This window comes from Dysidea avara, chromosome 14 (genome assembly GCF_963678975.1).
Source record: "Dysidea avara chromosome 14, odDysAvar1.4, whole genome shotgun sequence".
NCBI lineage: Eukaryota > Metazoa > Porifera > Demospongiae > Dictyoceratida > Dysideidae > Dysidea > Dysidea avara.
This window is the reverse complement of record NC_089285.1, coordinates 2775501-2792336: the sequence shown is the minus strand read 5'-3', so window position 1 is coordinate 2792336 and position 16836 is coordinate 2775501. Positions and strand designations below refer to the sequence as shown.

Genomic DNA, 16836 nt, shown 5'->3' with positions numbered 1-16836 from the left:
CAGGATGATCTGTTTGTAACTGAAATCTCTACAGGGTGATATGTTTGTAACTGAATTCTCTACAGGATGACTTGTTTCTAGCTGATCTCTCTATAGGGTAACTTGTTTCTAGCTGAACTCTTTATTCCGGGAGTCTGACGCCATCGTCGCCATCTTGTGAGTGTCAAGATGGCGACGATGGCGTCAGACTCCCGGGATAAAGGGAGTCTTACGGGAAACTCGTTTCGTAACTGTTGTCGCTGTAGTAGAACGGGCCGCTGTAGAAATTGTGTTTGCTGCAAGCAAGGACGCCAATGTGTGAACTGTCTTCCTGGCCGCCTTGGTACGTGTGAGAATCGTACATGTGACGCTGCTGAACAACCGTCCGTGGCTAACCAAAATGGAACAGTGGATGGTTCTAATGATGTTTCGCCCCAATCTATGTCCAGTTCTGATGCTGATTATCCTGTTCGTCCGCTTCCAGAATTTACTCCAATTAATGCTCCCACGTTTGTATGGGGTGATATTGATGGTGAATCGTTTGTACACAGTGTGAACTGTTGTTATGATGAGGTCATTCATTGGCGAAAGTCTTTGTTCAGATTGCCGTCTGGTAAAAGTGGTAGAGCTTTTGTTTCTGAATTGTGCCGCCTTTTTAATGCTTATGCCTGTGGCTCCACCCTTGAATGTGTTGCTATGAAAGCTATCATGATCATGCCTGTATTATTACTGCAGAAGCCCCACTATCAATCTAAAAACCATGAAAACATTGTGCATCTTACTCGTCGTCTAGCTACTTGGAGCAACGGTGATATAAATGGCCTGGTTCAGGAAGGGAGGGTGTTGCAAGGAAACCTAGAAACAAGGCTTAAGCGTGTTCACAAGAATGAAGATAATGTTTCTCGTAGGTTTTCTAATTTTATGATGAATGGAAGAGTTAAGGATGCTCTACGCTTACTATCTGAGGACAATTGTGGTGGAGCACTGTCACTATCTTCTACTGTTTTAAAGGCACTGTCTGATAAACATCCTAAGGGGTGCCCTCCATTACCCACCACTCTGATTAGTAACTCCTCCAACAGTGTTCCACTGCCTCATCCAATTGTTTTTGAGGGACTTGATGGCATTTGTATTCGTCGTGCTGCTCTTCGAACTGGAGGTACAGCCGGACCTTCTGGGCTTGATGCTGCCGTATGGCGCCGAATGTGTACGTCATTCCAGCGTGTTTCTGATGATCTCTGTGAAGCTCTAGCTGGAGTGGCTAGAATATTATGTACTGTATTTGTTGATCCTTCTGGTTTGACTGCCTTTGTTGCTTGCCGTTTGATTGCATTGGACAAGTGCCCTGGTGTCAGACCGATTGGGATTGGGGAGACCGTGCGTCGTGTGATTGCAAAGGCTATTCTGTGTGTAATTCGAAGTGATATTCAAAGGGCAGCTGGTTCATTACAATTATGTGCTGGTCAATTGTCAGGTTGTGAAGCTGCTGTCCATTCTACACGAGAGATCTTTTCGTCTGCTGATGTTGATGCAGTATTACTTGTGGATACCACCAATGCATTCAACTCACTGAACCGTCAGGCGGCTCTCCGTAACATTCAACACTTATGTCCACCTTTTTCAACCATTTTAATAAACACATATCGTGAAGATGTTAATCTGTACATTGGTGGGTCCGTTCTACACTCTGAAGAAGGAACTACTCAAGGGGACCCTCTGGCCATGCCAATGTATGCACTGGGTGTGATCCCACTCATTGAGAGTTTGTCTGGAAGTTGTGTGCAACAGATATGGTATGCTGATGATGCTACTGCTTGTGGTGGCTTGAAGGAACTTAGGTCTTGGTGGAATAAACTGACATCTGATGGTCCTGGTTTTGGCTATTTTCCCAATCCTTCTAAAACCTGCATTATTGTGAAGAGTGGAATGTATGATGCTGCAGTTTCTGCTTTTCAGGGGACTGGAATCTCTATAACTTCTGACGGGAAGCGTCACCTTGGTGCTGCTATTGGTTCCCCCTCTTTCATCACCTCTTTTGTTCAAACAAAAGTAACATCCTGGGTAAGGGAGTTGCAGCAATTGTCTGATATCTCAGTCACTCATCCCCAAGCTGCTTATGCTGCACTTATACATGGGTTTATTGGCAAATGGAACTATCTGATGAGGTGCATCCCCAATATTCAACCACTCTTGTCACCTTTGGAACATACTATTAGACTCAAGTTTCTACCTAGTTTAACTGGTCAGCCTTCTTTTAGTGACACTGACCGGAATTTGTTTGCTCTTCCTGCCCGTTGGGGAGGTCTTGGAGTTATTGACCCAGTTCGCTATTCATTGTCCCAATTTGCAGCTTCTGTTGAGGTCACTGCTCCCTTAGTTCACTTAATTTTACAGCAATCTCACACCTACCCTGTTGAAGTGTTGTCTGCTCAGATTGATGCAAGACGTGCAGTATTGAGTGCCCATCGTCAGTCTGTTATTGACTATCGTGATGCTTTGATGCCTACATTATCACCTTCATTGTATAGATCGGTTGTGTTGTCTTCTGAAAAGGGTTCCTCAGGTTGGTTAACTGCTCTACCTATTTTAGACCATGGCTTTTGCTTGCACAAGGGTGCTTTTCGTGACTCCTTATGTTTAAGATATGGATGGCGACCACCGCTGCTGCCTTCCAGTTGTGTGTGCGGAAAACAGTTTTCGGTTGAACATGCTTTCAGCTGTCCGTGTGGCGGCCTCCCAACTATCCGTCACAATGAGCTTCGGGATATTACTGCTGGATTGCTAACCAAACTGTGTCATGGTGTAGAAGTTGAACCATCCCTGCAACCACTTTCGGGGGAATCATTTCGGTTGCGATCGGCCAATACTGAAGATGGGGCACATCTTGATGTTGTTGCTAATGGCTTCTGGGAACGCGGGCAGAATGCTTATTTTGATGTTAAAGTCTTCAATCCTTTTGCTCCTACGCACTGTTCAATTTCTTTATCACAGTGCTACAGGCGTGCGGAGCTAGAGAAGAAGAGAAAATATGAGGAGAGAATCCGGGAAGTTGAGTATGGGTCATTTTCGCCATTGATTTTTTCATGTATTGGAGGTATGGGACCTTTGGCCACCGTTGTTTACAAACGAATTGCCACACTACTCGCTGAAAAGCATGGACAATCATATAGCAAAACATTGTACTGGTTACGATGTAGGCTGGGATTTTCATTGCTCCGTTCAGCTGTTCAATGTTTAAGAGGTTCAAGGTCCTCTTACCACCGCTGTGGATCGGGCGAGACAGCTGTCATTGACCTTGCTTATGCAGAAGGCAGGCTGGACTCAGCTTCACCTGATTAACTTTATATTTGTTTCACGTGCTTGTAAATATGTGTCCTTTATTTTATGCACAGAACTGCTTTCAAGTTAAAAAAAAAAAAAAAAGCTGAACTCTCTACAGCGTGGGTTCTTTGTAGCTGAACTCTCTACAAGGTGACTTCTTCTAGCTGATCTCTCGATAGAGTGACCTGATTTCTCTGCAGTGTGACTTTTATCTTGCTGAACTCTCTACATGGTGATTTATTCGTATCAAAACTATCTACAGGATGATTTTTTTTATACCTGAACTTTCTACAGAGTGATTTGCTTGTAGCTGAACTCTCTATAGGGTGATCTGATCTCTCTACAGGGGGTGATTTGTTTGTAACTGATATCTCTATAGGTAGATTTGTTTGTAAGTGAACTCTCTACAAGGTGATTTGTTTGTAGCTGATTTCTCTACAGGATAATTAGTTTGTAGCTTAACTCTCTACAAGGTAATTTGTTTGTAGATGAACTCTCTACAGGGTGATGTGTTTCTAGCTGATCTCTCTTCAGGGTGATTTTTTTGTAGCTGAATTCTCTACAGGGTGATTTGTTTGTAGCTGATCTCTCTACAGTGGGTGATTTGTTTGTATCTGAAACCTCTACAGGTTGATTTGTTTGTAGCTGAAGTCTCTACAATTATTAAGTGTTTTGTTTCTAGCTGATCTCTCTACATGCAGGGTGACTTGTATAGCTGAACTCTCTACAGGGTGATCTGTTCATAGCTGAACTCTCTACAGGGTGATTTGTTTGTAGCTGAAATCTCTACAGGGTAATTTATTTGCAGCTGAACTCTATGCAAGGTGATTTGTTTGTAGCTGAACTCTCTACAGAATGGTTTCTTTGTTGCTGAACTCTCTACAAGGTGACTTGCTTCTAGCTGATCTCTCTAGATGGTGACTTCTTCTAGCTGATCTCTCTACAGGGTTACTTGTATAGCTGAACTCTTTACAGGGTGATCTGTTCATAGCTGAATTCTCTACAGGGTGATTTGTTCGTAGCTGAAATCTCTTGTTTCAAACTGATCTCACTGCAGGGTAACTTGTTTGTAGCTGAACTCTAAACAGGATGATTTCTTTGTAGCTGAACTCTATACAGAGTGATTTGTTTTGTAGCTGAACTCTATATAGGGTAATTGTTTGTATTTGAACTTTCTACGGGGTGATTTATTTGTAGTTGATCTCTCTACAGAATTCCTTTGCAGCTGAGATCTCTACAGGGTGACTTCTTCTAGCTGAGCTCTCTCTTGTTTCTAGCTGATCTCTCTACAGAGTAACTTGTTTGTATAGCTGAACTCTTTACAGGGCGGTTTTTTGGTTGCTGAACTCTCTACATGGTGGCTTGTTTGTAGCAAACTTCTCTACAGAGTGACTTGTTTGTAGTTGAATTCTCTTCAGAGTGACTTACTTGTAGCTGAACATTGTATAAACTATAAAGTGACTAATCTGTAGCTGAACTCTCTACAAGGTTACTTGTTTGCAGCTGATCTCTATAGGGTAACTTGTTTGTATAGTGAACTCTCTACAGGGTAGTTTCTTTGTAGCTGAACTTTCTCCACAGTGACTTGTTTGTAGCTGAATTCTCTAGAGAGTGTAGCCAAACTCTACAGGGTGTATGACTTGTTTATAGCTGAACTCTCTTCAGTGTGACTTGTAATGTTCTGAATAACTACAGTGATATATTTGTAGCTGAACTCTCTATAGGGTGACCTGCTCCTTGCCAACTGTCTATAAGATTAACTGTTTGCAGCTGAACTCCCTACAGAATAACTTGCAATGTAATAGAATTCTATTAATGGAGTAAATAAATTAGCTGAATGCTCTATTAGGGTGACTGTTCTATTATAGAGTATCTCGATCTCGCATTTGCTACACGGTCGAATCATAACTCAGTGGTTTGTAATCCGATTCTTCTATACTACTGCAAGGACTTTCTATGAAGATTATTCCTTTTTTGTTTCTGTTAATAAATTAATTACATAAGATAAAACAGTACATAATAAACAAAAACAAATTATCTTAAATATGGGCCTCAGCGACCTGCACAGCAATCGGTGCCTCAGTAATGGGACAGCGCAAACTGGACCTGGCACTGCGAATGCACATAATTGCAGACCTCAACAAAGAGAAGCTCAATTTACATCTCAGCCATCCCATCACTATTCCATAGGAAAGACTGTGCTTTACACTCAAAAGGTTGGCCAATCTCTTATAAAACTGAGTAGCAGCATCACCCATTCCACCAGTAGTAGTAAAAATTAAGGGAGTAAATGAGGCATTCTCTACTTCATGAACCCGTTGTTGGTATTCATGTCTCTTTTCCTTGTCATGACGTCGGTATGCAGAGTGTAGGGGTTGATTTGAGGGTGCACTAGGGTTAATAATTCTGACATCAAAGTATGACCTCTCAAATCGTCCTCCCCAAAAACCATTAGCTGCAATGTCAAGCCTTGCGTTATCATCACGATTAGCTGTTTTGTATTGAAGGGTCTCACCAGAAAGAGGCTGAAGGTGGGGTTCAGTGGCAACATTGTTACAGACCTCGGAAAGTAAATTGGCAGTTAGATCACGCACTTCATTATGTCTCAGAGAAGGAAACCCGCCCTTTGGGCAAGACAGAGCATGCTCTATGGTAAAAGAGTGACCACAGGCACAGGAAGTAGGGCAGGCAGATGGTAACCAATGATAGCGAAGCGCAATTGCATCACGAAAAGCAGTTTTATGAAGCACAAAATTATGCGACTTCAATGGAAGACAAGAGAGCCAATTCGATGCACCCTTCTCCTGAGCCAACATGACTGAGGAACGCATGCTAGGAGGAAGTTCATTGAACAAGTGATTGGCAGATTGAAGTTGCTCTTGATGGCTCCTAGAGTGATACTTGGATCGCAACTGAACCTGTGCATCAAGACAGTCACCTAGTTGATGTACCTGAGAGATAATCAAGCCAACGAGACCAGCATTTACTTCTACAGAGCAGGAGCGCTGCTGTGACACAACAATTGAAGGATCAAACACACCAAGGCCTCCTAGCCGCACAGGCAAGGCAAATAGCTTTCTCTCAACATCACCAGGGACAGTTCAACCCAATAGACTAGGAAGGAAAACAGATTTAACAAAATGTTCAAGAGGAAGGAAAAGGTCTGTAAAACAAGAACAAACACGAAAAAAATAGTTCCATCAGAAAGAGAGACCATGACAAAAAGTAGCATAGGAAGCATGAGGTTGTGTTTCGGCAAAGAGGCTCAAGGTCTTAAGATCATCAATCCAGCCATCCACTTTACGTCTCAAAAATAGCTGTTCAAAGGCAGGAATGCCAATTACACCTCCCAGATAACGGTGTCCTTCAGCAGTAACCTGAATGTCACAGTCTCCAAAGATTGTTCTAGCATCAGTTAAAACAGTTTCCTTGACTATCAAGATAGTTTTAGTAACATTTGGAAAATAGCCATAACGGGGCCCTACAGAAGATAACAAGTCCCATCATTGCTTAAGCTTGGAAAGTTTGCCACCAGCAGCAGAGTCATCAGCATACCAGCACTGCTTTACTAGACCAGTAAGACGAGAAATCAAGGGCAAGGTACCGATAGTGTACATAGCCATAGCGAGAGGATCACCTTGGGTAGTCCCTTCACTAGAAAAGATGGTACGACCTCCAGTAAACAAAAAAGCATCAGTACGATAAGTGTTAATTAAAATAGGAGCAAGAGAAGGGCAGAGGACCTCAACGTTTCGGAGTGTTACTTGACGATTTAACTCATTGAAGGCATTCTTAGCATCAACAAGGAGAACACAATCAACCTCAGGCAAGTCAAATATTTATTTCATTGCATGGACAGCAGCTTCACAACCACCCATTTGACCAGCACATAATTGAGAGGATCCTGCAGCCTGCTATAAATCATGCCCTATAATTCTCATCACAGCCTTTCCAATAATTCTTCGCAAAACTTCACCCACACCAATAGGGCAAACACCAGGACGCTTGTCAAGAGGAATTAGGCAACAAGCACAGTAAGCGGATAAATATTTTGAATTAACATAAGAGGTGGAAATACGATGGGCAAAAGCAGAAATAGCTGCACACAAGTCATTAGAAGCATCACCAAACGCTGTACAAAGATGTCTCCAAGCATGAGCATCAAGACCAGAAGGGCCTGCAGAGCCACTTATCTGCATGACCACTGGTTTAATTAAAGCAGCATCTAAGCCATCAAATAGAACTGGATGAAACGATTGAGAGGAGTCAACGGGATCAAGTATAGCATCAGGGTTACGTAGTGACCTCAGTGTTACTGAATGTTCTACAGAAACTGATTCTGACTTAGTTATTTGCAAGATAGTTCTCCCAAATAAAGAACCAATTCTTTTGTGTGCAGTTTACAGACCACCTAATTCTAACTTAGTTTATCTTGAAAATGTGATAACTACACTCACCAATATAGTATGCAATAACCCTCAGTCTCCAATTTGGATAGCAGGTGACTTTAATCTTCCCATCATTAATTGGAGTGATGGCTCAATATCTGGAAACAACTACCCTCACACCTTTGCAGAACTCCTTCTAGACTTTTCTAACACTGATGGTTTCACACAAATGGTTGTTGCTCCTACCAGAAAACACAATATTTTAGACTTATTCCTTACAAATCGACCATCTTTATTCAAATCATGCAAGGTCATCCCAGGATTTAGTGACCATGAAATCGTGCATATTCCACCTTATGTGTCAGCACCTTGTAAATTAAACTCAAGAAAAGTTTTTCTTTGGCATAAGGCTAACTTTGATTTAATTAAGGAAGTCATCCTAAACTTCAATAATAGTTTTTTAAATGATTATACCCTTGATACTCCTATCAATACTCTCTGGAATAAATTTAAATGTCTTTGTGAATCCTGTTTAGCCCCTGTACCACAGAAGCAGACATCAAACCAAGTTTCGAACTCCATGGATAACTGCTCAAATCAAAGATTATCAAGGCAAAAGCAGCGTAGTACAACACTGCTCGCTCATCCAACCTTGCAAAAGACTGGGAAAGCTATCATAATTTGAAGAAAGAATTACAATGTTTATGTCAAAGATCTCATAACAACTATCTTTCATCACTGTTGGATTCACATAACAAACTCACTAAAAGATTTTGGTCTTTTGTTAAGGGCAAACGTAAAGATCAGGTTAGCATCAATACACTATGCTCTCACGGACAAGTATATACTGATAGTAAAGACAAAGCAGATATTTTAAACAACCATTTTTCATCAGTATTTACTGAAGAGGACTTGGATTCACTCCCCACTATCCATGGATCCCACACACCAGATATTTCAACCCCTGACATTAATCCTATTGGCGTCCAAAAACTTTTAGAAGACTTGGACATACATAAAGCATCAGGACCAGACAATATACCATAAAGATTACTAAAAGAAACTGCTAGTCTCATGGCTCCTCTTTTGACTCTTATTTTCCAAGCCTCTATTCAACAAGGTACTGTCCCGGATGAATGGAAGAAAGCTAATGTAGTGCCAATTCACAAGAAAGGATCTAGAAGTGATCTGGGTAACTATCGACCTGTTTCATTAACCAGCATTTGCTGTAAGACCTTGAACATATCATTTACTCCTTTATATTTACGCATCTCAATAAATACAACATTCTATGTGACAATCAGCATGGTTTCCGTTCCAAGCAATCATGTGAAACTCAACTACTGGGTGCAGTGAGCGATTTTGCTAAAGCATTGAACTTTGGAGAATAAATTGATGCTTTGTTTCTTGACTTCTCCAAAGCATTTGATAAAGTACCTCATGAAAGACTTTGTCACAAAGTATCACACTATGGAATAAATGGCCACTTGCTAGATTGGATCAAAAGTTTTCTGACAGACAGAACACAATCAGTTGTTATTGATGGAGAAAGTAGCTGTCCTTCTACAGTACTTTCCGGTGTGCCACAAGGCACAGTTTTGGCACCCGTATTATTTTTAATATTTATAAATGATATTACACAAGATCTCCAGTGTACTGTTAGACTTTATGCAGATGATATCTTAATTTACAACATCATTCATTTTCCCAATGACTCTGAGCATCTTCAACAAGATTATTTTATGTACTTTACAAGCATGGGCCAGGAGATGGCAAATGGAATTTAACCCAGTTAAATGTGTACATCTTACAATTTCAAATAAACATCATATTATTGAACATAACTATTACTTATTTGATCACCTAATTCAAAAGGTCTCCAAGGCAAAATATCTAGGAATAACATTTGATGAACATCTTACTTGGAAAAATCATATTCATAACATCTGTCATAAGGCCAATTCAGCCTTAGCTTTTCTGAGGAGGAACATCAATCATTGCCCAATTTCTGTAAGATCTCATTGCTATAAGTCCTTTGTCTCACCCATACTAGAATATGCTTCACCTATATGGGCTCCTCGACTTCAATCTGATATTTGTGCCATAGAAAAGATTTAACATAGTGCTGCAAGGTATACAATGAACAATTACTCCTGGAGAAGTAGGGTTACAAACATGCTCAAATCACTTAATTGGCCCTCTCTAGAATCACGACGTACATTTTGCAAACTAATCATGTTTTATAAGATAATCAATTGTCAAATGGAAGTTCCATCTATCTCACTAACATCAATGTCATCAGTTACCAGAGGTCATTCACAACATTTCAGAATCCCACAAGCAAGAATCAACTCGTACTTATTTTCCTTTTTACCATCCACTATTAAATTATGGAACACTTTGCCAGAAGATGTGGTCAATCAGCCATCTATAAACTGTTTTAAGGACGTTTTGTTAAATCATCTGAATTTACTTTGATTTTGTTTTGTATCTGTGTGTTATACTCCTTGATGGAGTCCTACACAGTAATAAATAAATAAAATAAATAAATGGATGTATGCCAGCATTAAATTACTGAAAGAAATTTGCTTATATCTTGGCCCATAGAGCAAACAATCACGACAAAATGTCATGTAGATGTGACTAAGACAAATGCAGTGAACCTTATTTTACTGCGATCATGCCTGATTCAATTTCCGAGGTGAAAAATTCTATTTGATGAATTTTACTGCAAGATCAACAAATTCAACTACAAGCAGGATGAAGTCATTTGCAAAGGTGACATTGCAGTTTGATTGTTTTTTGATAACCGTCAATCAGCAAATAGCAAATAGACACAAAGGAGGACAAAGTTAACTCCATGGTGTGTGCATTGTACTACTGTGGTATGCTAAAAGGCACCTATCAGGTTGAAGTGACATCTGCCAGTCAAAAAATCAATCCCACACCATTTTGCTAGTATTGAGTTACATTTATCTGGAACCATTACCATAATTTGCTTTTTTTCATTGTAAAATAATTTTTGTATGCAAAATTTGTTGCACGAAAATTTTTATACAATATCAAACTACTCTAATAGAGTAGTCATTTACGTAAATCATATGAAAATATTTTACACGAAACTTTTTTGCATGAAAATAAAGCGAATTACGGTAGTTGATAGTGAGTCAGTAAGTAGAAATTCTGCTGAATAAACAACTCTAAAATTCTGTAGCAACATATTGGAAGCATTTGGGGTAGCAGGGTTTTGTTTACACCTAACAAATACCATGATGGTTTGTGAGGCTGGTTTGCTGGTCAAAAAACTTTCTGCAAGAATATACAAAAGTACAAACCTTATGATATTTAAAGTTACGGGACACTGTAAACCCCACACGTACACTATCAATCATTTTTCATGATTAGAGGTTTGATGTATACTTAATGCACTGTTATCAAATATTTATGCATTCTTAACTTCTCATTAATTGACATGGAATTCAAATGTTGTTATGGAAACATGGAATTGTCCCCATGCCAATTAGTAAAAACTGTGAACTAAAAATCATACCAATGAAGAACCATGAGAACTTGCTAACAATTCTAAGGTTTGAAGAACATCACTTGTGAGGGACTGACAAGAGGATTTGTGAATAATTTGTATAGTTGCTGAAATTTGACTACAATATGGCCTATAGCAAGGCACTGTGGTCACAAAATTAATTTTTAAATTCATGTCACAAGCACTAAAAACATTATATCTAATAAATGGCTCCGTCAAGCCCTAGACAAGAAGCCAAACTAGTAGTCTGTTTATACAAAATGTTAACAACTACATAGTTTGACAGTCCTGATTTTTGGTTCAGGAAAATATCGCGATTAGTCAGCTACGCATGTGCTTACAGGTGCACCAGTTGCTAAGTGTGTTGTATCTATGTTATCTTGTATTGTTACTTGTGTTTTCTTGTACCTTGTAACTTTCCAGTCAGCACGCCATGACTCTTGCAACAATTTAATCCTGTCACCAGCTGATACACAACACAACAACACCAAGCCCACCTTAATTATGTAATAAAATTTTTGCTTGACAGTCGCTCACCTTAATTATACTGTATTGTGTTTACTGCTGTACCAATGATACAACTGTGTATATGTGTAATTTGTGTATGATTATACTACATAATGTGTTTAGAAATTGCTTCAAATGAAGTTTTATCATCACCATCTGATAACATTGAGCATCTAGGTAAAGCTGCACCCTCTATTATTATTATGTACAGTATAATATAATTATGGGTATGTGTTGTGGGTCCGTATATACACATACATGGGTTAGTGCTTACACAGTAAAAATGACTTAGTGACCATCACTACCTTTTGTGACTGACAAAATAGTGACAGTCACTAGGAATTGCCACAAAATGTAGTAATGGTCACTAGGTCATTTTTAAAATGTAGCATAATGACTAGACCTAAAATTTCATTCATTAAACACAAGTTTATATATAATGTGCCATTTATTACCATTTGTTCTAGAGGCATTAAAGCAGACACAAGGAAGACTAAATCCATGGTGGTACTACAAAATTATATTGAATAAACTTCAACTTACAACTCGCAACTTTTTTAGTATTAATTTTTTTAGAACACAAGTTGACACTAACACTGTCACCTTTACTATAACTTGTACAGCCATAAAGCTGCATACAAAATGTAAACATAAACTTTTAGAAAATTTATTGGAGAATTTCAATACAAAATTAGAAGCCTTTATGGCTGTTACTCAAAAACTAGTTCTGTACAATAGTTATACTACAAACCACGGAGTTCTACAGAATTTTGTTACCCAAAGCCCCCATACTAAAATTTTCTAAATATTCCATAGAATCCTGTGTTTTAAACTCTAGACTACACCTTGTTGTACCTTGACTGCTATTTGTAAATCAGTAATGTACATTACAAGCATGTAGTTGCAATTTTATGTTTCGAGAGTCGAACTATGTAATTTTCATTATTGAAATTTGGCATCTACTTGTAAATGAGAGAAAGGCAGTAGAAGCACAAGCTGTTACATTTTCCTGTTACAAATGTAAACTATGGGATTTAGATACCATGCAGTTTTCAACCAATCAAATTTTAGTATCAAACTTGTTGAAGTCTAATTTTAGTGCAAATGTTTATAAAGATAGTGCATGCCCAACTAGCTATATTATTATAATATTCATGCAAATTATATCAACAAAAAACACCAGCTTTTCAAAATAACATGTTAAGATACAAACTTTAAGCTGTTATTTTATTTGTACAGGAACAGCTTTCTGCTATATAGGTAAAATTGTCCCCTGTATGCATACAAAATGGACATACATACATAATATTGTGGATGTTGAATATGTTGCAATGGTATACGGAATATACTGTACTTCGCAGATATCTACTGCCATAAACCAACTCACAAAATTCTCCGTCGTTTTAATCCTTTAATGACTCCTCATTGGAAAGATATAGGATATGAGTTGATTCAGGCAGAAGATGTAATCCTTATTGATAACAGCAAGCCAGGAGAAGAAGAGAAGTGTTTTGCCATGGTAGAAAAATGGCTGAAAAGTGAAATCAATCCATGTTACTGCAAACTCTTTAAAGCATTAACTGTTTATAAGCTTGTCAGTTTAGTATATGAACTGAAAACACAGATACACACATAACATTAATGTTTGCATGCTAAGGCATTTTTTAATATGTTATCAGTAAAAAGTCAGTATTTCAGTATATTATTTTAAAGTCACTATTAATTTTCTGTTATGTGTAAACGTTGTACAGGGTAGAACAATGGAGGTGACTGAATTATTGTTTCGGTTTTTAGTCAAGTATATAACAACATACGGAGGTGGGGTCAAGTAGGCTCTTGACAATTGTGCTGCATATATGTCTAGAAAATCTCATTCATTTATCTTACATACTATACAAATGTCACTGATCTCCATCATGGTGCTCCAACATACTAACAATTAAATATATTTTAGTGTTATATATAAAGTACGCAGCTATAGATGAATGTATAATTATTTTTAAACAAATAGTTTCTTTAATATGCATAATAAAATAATTTTGTTGTCTAAATAGCCAGCTACCGCAATTTGCTTTTTTTCATTGTAAAATAATTTTTGTATGCAAAGTTTGTACGAAAATTTCTTGCATGAAAATTTTATACAAGATTAAACTACTCTAATAGAGCAGTCATTCACGTAAATCATGCAAAAATATTTTTACACGAAAATTTTTTGCATGAAAATAAAGTGAATTATGGTACACACCAAAGCCCGTTGCCTTTCAGAGCTTAATTATAATTGTACAAGTATAAGGAAAAATTAGAAAATTTAAGTTCAATAGGGATCATAGAAAAACAAAAGTAGGGAAACAAGGGAGGCTCCCTACACCTGCAGATATACTGGACTGAAGAAAGGATTAAATGTTCACTAGTATATCTGCAGGTGTAGGCGAACTGCCTTGTTTCCCTACTTTTTATGATCCCTATATAATCAAACTTGAAATTCCTAATTATCCTTATAGTTGTTTGCTTATTTTTTATAGCATTATTAATTATGACTGGTGAACCCATCAAAAGAAAAGAGTTATTGTTTTGTCTGAACACGTGCCCCAGCTACCTTATTGACTTAAAAGTGAAATGGCCTTTATTCACCTATTTTCAGCTCATTACACAACATTACATATGAAAATACCCCTGCAACCAATCCAATCATCATAAAAAATGTGGGCAATTCCCATTTAGAAATGGGAAGCCATGTATCATGCTACTGTGAATCAACACCTTGGACTATCAGCAAATGGAAATGAGACACAAAGGAGCACAAAGGTGAGTCCATGATGTATGCATTTTATGTACTGCAATATGCCAAAAGGCACATCTAGGGATGAAGCAATGTCGAGCAATGAAAAAAATCAAGCCTATAGCCTTAGCCATTATCGAGTTACACTTGTTTGAAGGCATCAGGCTGGCAGACAGGCAGTTAGTCAGTCAGTAGAAAAATCCATTGAATAATTAAAAATATTGTAGCTACCTATTGGAAGCATTTAGTGTAGTACTGGAATTATATTGGTTGGTTACAATTGTCTGTTGTTTTGTACCTCTTTATGTACCACTTAAGTGTGGGCATTCAAAAGTCCCAGGGGCCAGGCCAGGGCTCTTATTTCTTGTAGTTTAAAATATTGCAGGATTGATTTCAACAATGCAATGTGTTCTCGCTATATCTGCTCATGTGATTGCTACTAATTTGAAGTCACTTTTATATCTGCAGATGTAGGCAACCTCCTTTATTTCCTTACTTTTTTTAATATGATCCCTAATTGAATTTATAATTCCATTTTTTTTCTTAAATTTGTTTGTTTACTTTTTTGTAACATTGTTATGACTGGTGAACCCACACATACCGCATCAAAACAAAGGATGGTACCAGAGTTGATGTTTTCATCTGAGCCCGTGCCCCAACTATCAATTACAATTATTGACTAAAAATGAAAAGGTTATTATGCTTCGCTTTCAGCTATGTTCAACCCATACCTTCTAGTGCCTCAACATTCCTAACTGTTGCTGAAGAATTAGATGACAGAGAGCATAGAAAGAATAATGTTATCATCTACAATTTACCAGAAACCGATTCTTCATGAGACAAGACATGGTTTATCGACCTCTGTAAAAGGATCTTTTACATCACTGCTAATGTAATGTTACCAAAATTCTACAATTGGGTAGACATGTTGAAAACAGGGCTAGACCACTACTTGTTGTAGTTAAGGATTTGTCACATAAAGAATTCTTAGTGCCTCATTTTTATTACTTTGACATCACTCTGAGTATGAGGATGTTTATATCACCACTGACATTACTAAATATCAACGAGAGAAACACAGGAAATTGGTACAAGAACTAAAACAAAGGAGAGGAAATGGTGAGAAGGGTCTGATGATATTAAATGGTGAAATTGTACTTAGAAGATACAATTACCAAGGTGCTGCAAGTAATGCTCCCCCTATGGAAGCAATACAGAGTTCCTGATGGTAAAGATAAGATTAGTCATTCTTGTGAAAATGCTGACACTAACTACCCCCAGATCTCCATACTACTCAAACAAGTGATTCTAAGCTAAAATTTTTAAGTCTTAATTGTTGCAGTTTGAGAAGTGACACCAAAAGGCAATGTTCTTGGCACTAGTGGATGAAAATAATCCAAATGTGATAGGAGGAAGTGAATCACATCTTGATCAATCTTTTTTTACACCTGAGATATTTCCTGATTATTATAATGTGTTTAGGAAAGATCATACTATGGGTGGTGGTGGTGTCTTTTTGTGTATAAAGGAAGGTTTAAATGTTGTTGAAGAACCATTGCTGGATGCAGAAGCTGAACTAATTTGGGTCAAAATTACACTGTTGAACCGATGTCCTATTCATGTATGTATATTCTATCGCCCATCAAATACTGATTCATATCCCATAGAACAACTCCGTATATCTATAACCAACTTACTGAACCAATCAAACTCTCCACCCAACGTCCTACTAATAGGAGATTTTAATTTTCCAGGTATTTCCTGGAGTTCTGGTTATGGCCAAATTAGTGCACCAACTTATGGAAGTGGACTGAATAACTTGTTCATAGATGTAATCAATGATGCTGGTCTTGAGCAGTTTGTACAGTTTCCAACACATCAGAATAGTGTATTGGACTTTGGGGGCATCTCCAAACTGATTTTGGTACGCTTAACGTCATAATGGCGTTAAGGGGGGAGGGGGATTCAGCCCATGACGTTATTAATTTTTATTAAAGCAGTTGTAGTGTAAACAGCTATAGAACAGAGAAAGTGACGTGATTAAATAGCTATACTGTTTGTAGACTATGTTTTCAGGTAAAGAATATAACGTTTTGTGCTTCTATTGCCAATGCATTGTTTTCATAGCGTGACGTTAAGGAGGAGGGGGGGGGGGGGGTCTGAAGTTAGCATCATTATGATGTTAAGCGTACCAAAATCAGTTTGGAGATGCCCCCTTAGTATTTTCTTTTCACCCAAGAATTTCTAATCTTGACATTGTACCTGGTCATGATGCTATAATATTTGATTTTGACATAATTCATAAATCAACATCAAGTAGA

General features: G+C 38.1%; 2 protein-coding genes across 2 annotated transcripts in view; both read left to right on the top strand.

Moving 5' to 3' along the window:
* Positions 1 to 13498, top strand: part of LOC136244276 (uncharacterized) — a 93153-nt gene extending 79655 nt beyond the window's left edge. Inside the window, exons 14-15 of the mRNA XM_066035821.1 lie at positions 11860 to 11913; positions 13098 to 13498. Coding sequence (XP_065891893.1) covers positions 11860 to 11913; positions 13098 to 13372 — 329 coding nt within the window. The 3' untranslated portion in view covers positions 13373 to 13498. The remainder of the gene's footprint in view (positions 1 to 11859; positions 11914 to 13097) is intronic.
* On the top strand, positions 178 to 3318 carry LOC136244772 (uncharacterized). Its single transcript, XM_066036330.1, has one exon. It carries the CDS (start codon positions 178 to 180, stop codon positions 3316 to 3318), a length of 3141 nt encoding a protein of 1046 aa, XP_065892402.1.
* Positions 13499 to 16836: the final 3338 nt, after the last annotated feature.